The sequence below is a fragment of the Macrotis lagotis genome, chromosome 3 (assembly GCF_037893015.1).
Source record: "Macrotis lagotis isolate mMagLag1 chromosome 3, bilby.v1.9.chrom.fasta, whole genome shotgun sequence".
NCBI lineage: Eukaryota > Metazoa > Chordata > Mammalia > Peramelemorphia > Peramelidae > Macrotis > Macrotis lagotis.
In genome coordinates, this window is record NC_133660.1 from 304,889,118 (window position 1) to 304,895,241 (window position 6,124).

At 34.9% G+C, this 6,124-nt stretch overlaps 1 protein-coding gene across 1 annotated transcript; it reads left to right on the plus strand.

Annotated features, from left to right (window-relative positions):
* The first annotated feature begins 1,753 nt into the window (after nt 1-1,753).
* LOC141519690 (vomeronasal type-1 receptor 1-like) lies at nt 1,754-2,686 on the plus strand. Its single transcript, XM_074231857.1, has one exon. It carries the CDS (start codon nt 1,754-1,756, stop codon nt 2,684-2,686), a length of 933 nt encoding a protein of 310 aa, XP_074087958.1.
* Nucleotides 2,687-6,124: the final 3,438 nt, after the last annotated feature.

A 6,124-nucleotide genomic window follows, 5' to 3' on the forward strand; every position in this document is an offset into this window, starting at 1 on the left:
TCCCCTTTGATTAAATAACTCACACAAAAGTACAAGATAGAAAAGGTGAATTCAAGTCCATGTTTTCTATAGCCCTTTTGATATAATTCTGTGGCTTTGGATGTTGTTGCAGAAGTCCTCTACAGTTTAATTTACTTATAGAGATGTTCCTTTCTAGTAGACCGTCTTAACTTTTAAACAAGTCAAAACTCATATATTCAACACAAAGAAATAAAATTCTGGAACTTCTAAGATCATGATAACTTACATTTTGACTTGCCCCAATGTCATCTTAATAAACACAGAAAATTCGGTTACAAATACAAATTAATTTAGTTTCGTTTTTGACAATCTTATTCTTTTATTTATTCATTCCCCTATTAAGAGGATGCTATTCCAATTAACAAAATAAGCTTCTATAAAGATAAGGATTTCACTGCAGAAGTAAATGTTTTTAAATATCTAAGAAATTAATTTTGAGCTTGTAACATACACTTCAATATTTTAAAGTAGGCTACAGCAACATGTGGCTGATAACAAGTGCCAAAACTACACTAGCATAGTTGGCTATTGGAATTTGACATAAAATTTTATACTTGATTCAATATTAAGTAGATTATAGAAATTTATCATAAAGGTCAGGGACTTAAGGAAAAAATTCCTTCATTTATTTAGATGTCAGGTTCTAGTCAGAGATTATATAAATACCCAAATACCTTAAGCCAGGTAAGACATTTCTACAACGTCTTGGGAAATCAAGTCAAAGAGACCAACCTCAGATTATGCTGTAGAGATGCTCTCTAAACTTTGTTCCAGTGAACTTGTCACCTGTAGTGTCATATCAAAAACCATTCCCCTTTGCAGTTAGGAGAGCTGTTTTCATATATCTGTGACCTGACAATGAAGGCTGCATGATATCACTGACCAAAGATGCGCCTACTGGGAGACCTGTGCTGATCATTGTCCTGAGTTTGTAACAGAGGGGAATATCCCTAGAAGTCTTTATTTCTTACTAAGAAGAAAAGGTGACTGATATGGAAGACTGAGTTCACTTCTAAAGAAATCAGTCCTTTTGCCAGAAATACAGTTTTAAGAATCTTACTATACTTAACAACATAGTGCTTTGATTTGGAAAATACGTTACCTATGTCAACTCATATAATGCTGAAAACCCCAACAAGTAGTTGCTATGTTCATTCTTATTTTACAAATCAGAAAACTGAGCCTGATAGAAGTGAAGTGACTTGCCTTGGGTCACATAACAAGTATGTGTCTGCGGAAGGATTTGAAGAAGCACCAAGATTTTCTGACTCCAGGGCAGTCTCCATTCAGCTACTAAAGTGATTATTCTAAGCCTCAGGTGCACCCAAGTCATTCCCACCTCATTTGATTTTTTTGGCAAAGAGTGAAATGACTTGCCATTTCCTTCTCTAGATCCTTTTACAAATGAGGAGATAGTGACAAAGTTAATTGATTTGTATGAAGATCCATATCAAGTAAGTATCTGAGGTCACATTAGAAATCAGATTTTCCTGACTTCAGGGCTGAAATTCTATCTGCTAAGATAATTAACCACATTGATAATTTGAACATATGCCACATAAATACTTAAGTGGCCCTACTTATCTGGAAAGCTTTGCCATTCTCCCAATAGCAGGAAAGTAGATTGTGAAATTTTATTGGGAAATAATTAGTCTGGAAAAGTCAGATTCCTATCTCTTTCTCCCCAGGTGACTTTGGATCCCACAGAAAAGTTCTCTAAGACATCCAAGGAATGAACTCTCATGAAAAAGGCTTACAGACTTTCTACTTGACCTTGCTTTTGTTTGGAGTTCTGGGAAATATGTTCCTTCTTTACCTACACTGCCTGAAGTTCATCAATGGGCCTAGAAAAAACCACATTAGCCTGATAACCATCAACCTGGCCTTAACTCATGCCCTGATGATTATTTTCAGAGGAATCCCCATAATACTGGATGTTTGGGGGTGGAAATCTTTCTTGGATGACTTGTTTGTTAAAATCTTAACTTACTTCATAAGAATCACCAGAGGCATTTCCCTTTGCAGCACCAGCCTCCTGAGTATCTTCCAAGCTATCATCATCAGTCCAAGCAGTCAGAGGTGGGCCAAAATAAAAACTAGGGCCCTCAAATGTGTTGTCCCCTGTTCTTGGCTCTACTGGGTTTTCTATATTCTGATAGATGTCGTAGTGACTGTGATTATAATTGACCCAAATAATAGCAGTACAGGAAGATTGAGGACTGGGCATAGCTCTTTAAATTTCCATGCCATATACACTATGAAAAATCTAATTTGGAGATCAACTGTTGATGCTCTGTTTATGGGCCTCATGATCTGCTCAAGTGGCTATATGGTGTCAGTTCTCTATAGACACAAAGAGCTAGTCCAACATATTCACAGCATTAGTCTCTCACCCAAAACTTCCCATGAGACCAGAGCCACCAAAGCTATCCTGATACTGGTGGCTACCTTTGTCTGCTTTAACTCAACCAGTTCCCCTTTTGTCATTTATTTAGCTTCTCTAAAAGCAACTGGGTACTGGGGGCTCCGTCTCACTATTATCTTCTCCCTGGTTTATCCAATAATCAGCCCCTTTATGCTGATCAACTTTGATACCCAGATGTCTAGGTTTTCACATATTCTCTCAAGTTTGAAAAAACTCTGTCAGAAAGAATTCTCTGGTTGATGAGAAATGTTGGAGAAAATGGAAAGGAACTGAGCATAAAAGTGAATTATACATAATTTGTTCCTTTTCTCTCCAGGCTGCTTAGCAGACTCTACTACATTGGATTTTCCCTATTTGGCATACGAATCTCTTCACCCTAGAAGTAGCCTTAATTTTGCCCAGATAAAAGATCTTTCATTTCCTATGCCTGTTACTTTCATCCTGAGTTCTTGAAAAATGCACCGTCACCTAACATCTCAACAATCAGAGCATCCTCATGTCTTCACTTTCATTCACATTTCATATAAAAATCAATTGCCACATCCTATTGATTCTACATCTATAATATCTCTTAAGCCATTCCTTCCTTCCACATCGAAGACCCCCCCCCTTTTTAATGCAGGTCCTTATTGCCTCTTACCATGACTCTGGAAAAATATTTCTTATTTGTTTCCCTTATTTGATGACTCTAATCATACACTCAGAGAAATGGCAACAGCTACCCATTTGATTTTCTTAGGACATGTTTCTGACTGTGTCACTCCCCTGCATAAAAGGCTTCAGTGGTTCACTAATGCTTCTGGGGAAAAAAATTCTAAATTTGAAATATTCATTCCTTCTGAAGCTGATTTTAACCTCACATCCCAAGCAAATCATTTATCATTTGGCCTCCAATACTCTGGGTCCTAAACAAACTGGCTTGATTGCTTCTTACCTTGTAATATGTTCAATTTCCCATTCCTGTATAATATCCCCTAACTGGAAAATGCATTCCCCTCAAACTATATATTAGATCCTTCACAGATTCCAACAAAGCAAAAATACTAAAAAAGTTTTTCTTAGGCACAAACTTTATTCTTTCACACATATGCACGCACAAGCAAAATTACTTTACATTTTGATAATTTGATAATTAAAAAGCAAGATATAGATAATCTGTCATTTGTGCAAATTTCATTTTCCTCCACAGGAGAATGTAAGCTCCTTGAAGGTAGGCTGAATATCTCTGATGTTTAATTTTCATTCTATGACAAGAGACTAGAACAGGAATAACATAAAGAGCACACTCAAAAAGTAATACTGGGGTGGGGGGGGACATTCAAGGGTTAGAGCAACATTCCCCTACAAGAAATTTTAAATAAAATCTTAAATCAAATTCTGAAATTTCAGAGGTAACAAAAGTTCATTCTTTTAGTCCAAGACAACTTAGGAAGTTTAAAGGAGAAATATTTCACATGGGGTGGAGGCAGACCTGGAGCCCACTTGAAAGAATACCAGTGTTGAGACTAGATGGTGGCTACAGAATTAGCAGCAGCTTTAGGAGCTCTCAAGTGAGAGATGTTAAGGAGATTTTGAAAATGGTGGAGGGAAAAAGATTGCAAAAGCTCCCTCTGCTAGTACTGGACCCAAGATCAGACAACAATTGATAACTCTATTTCCTATACCCTCTTCTGGGTTATAGTTCAAGAGTGGAAAGGACCATTTTCAAAGAGACCCTGATGAACAGTGTTGCTTTTCAGTGACAACAGATTAAGAGGAATAGTATCATTTGTGATTAGGAGGGAGCAGGGGTCCAGCAAAACTGAGTATAATTTTACAACAGGAAAAATGGATACTAATAAAATAAGATTTTCAAGAATGCCTTTTAAAAAGACAAGAGCTGAATAGAAAATTTGTCTTTCAAATACAAGATTCAAAAGAAACATAAAAAAGGAAAACATAAAAGAGGAATTATAAAAGATTCGAAAGATTTAAGGTATTCACATATCTATATGGGAAGATAATACATGTAATTCCGAAGAATTTTATCATTATTAGGACAATTAGAAAGATTCTGAAAAGAAAGAAGTCATAGGAATGAGTTGATTATGTTGGGATAATATTAAAAAAATCAGTGACTGATAAATAGGGATGCACTGAAGAAGGAGTAAAGGAGAGAAAGAATGGGGGGAATAATTTTGTGTAAAAACAGCATGCAATTAAGATCTTTTTTTCATCAGCCCAGGTATGGGGGGGCAGGCCACATTTGAACCTCAATCTCATCTTGGTTGGTTCAAAGAGAGGAAATTATATCTACACACTCAATTGCATAGAGAAATCTATCTCACCCAAAAGGGAAATTGGAACAGAAAAGGACAATATAAGGGGTGTGATAAAAGGCAGGACACATTACAAAAGGTAGTGGTAATAAATTAAAAATGTTAGAGAAGGGACAAGATAAAAAGAGAAAGATAAACATAAGAAAATGAAATAGTGGGAATCATACATTTAATTCTCAAAAATGTGAATGAGATGAACTCACCCATAAAATGAATTAGTTATTTATTAGGGGGAAAAAAGAAAGAAAAAGTACTTGAAACAGAAACACAGAGTTAAAAATAAATGGCTAGAGCAGAACCTAAAAGCTAAAGTAAAGACCCTTCCTCCACTTTCCCCTTATGATAGATAGATAGATAGATAGATAGATAGATAGATAGATAGATAGATAGATATAAATGAAGTTAAGGAGATAAATAAAATCTTAGAAAAGTTAGATATGATAGAACTCTAGAGAAAAGTAATGGAAATAGAAAGGGGTATACCTTTTTCTCAACTCTATATGACGCCTTTCGTGAAAATTGACATTAAGGTATAAAAACTACACAATTTCAAAAAAGGAAATATGTTAAATATACTCTTTTCAGCCCACAATGCAATAAGAATGGCATTAAGACAAGCAGACAACATGAGTAATTTAAAAATAGCATGCTTCAGTCTGTATTCAGACAAATCAGTTCTTTACCTAGAGATAGATATTATTTTTCTTCACGAATCCTTTGAAATTTTCTTAGATCATTGTCTTACTGAGAATAATCAAGTTATTTACAACTCTTCATTTTGCAATATTGCTTTCACTGTATACAATGTTTTCCTGCCTTTGCTCACTTCACTCCACATCAATTAATATAGATCTTCCCAGGTTTTTCTGAAATTTTCCTCTTGTCATTTCTTATAGTATAATAAAATCCCGTTACAATCATATACCACAACTGTTCAATCATTCCCCAAATGATGGACACACACTCAATTTCCAATTCTTTACTTTGAACAAATAGGATCTTTTTCCTTTTTTAACTCTCTTTGAGATACAGAGTATGACTCAAGAAACACAGTTTTATAGTATTTTGATACCATAAACTCCACCACTTTTTCCACATCCCTTCCAATACTTATGATTTTTTTTGTTATATTAATCAACCTGATGGGTATAATGTGATACTTCAAAGTTGTGTTTTTTCCATTACCCTAAAAAAGTAAGCCAGAGCATTTTTTCATATGACTACATCTACCCTTGATTTCTAGATTTTAAAACAATGTGAAAGAATACAAGATTTAGAATCTCAAAGAAAATTTTGAGAAAAAAATAGGTGTGGATAATAAATAGCATGATTATAATTTAAATCACATTATAAAACTATA

Bases quoted from the DNA above. Each gene is read 5' to 3' on its own strand.
- LOC141519690 (XM_074231857.1), top strand. From the start codon at position 1,754: ATGAACTCTCATGAAAAAGGCTTACAGACTTTCTACTTGACCTTGCTT.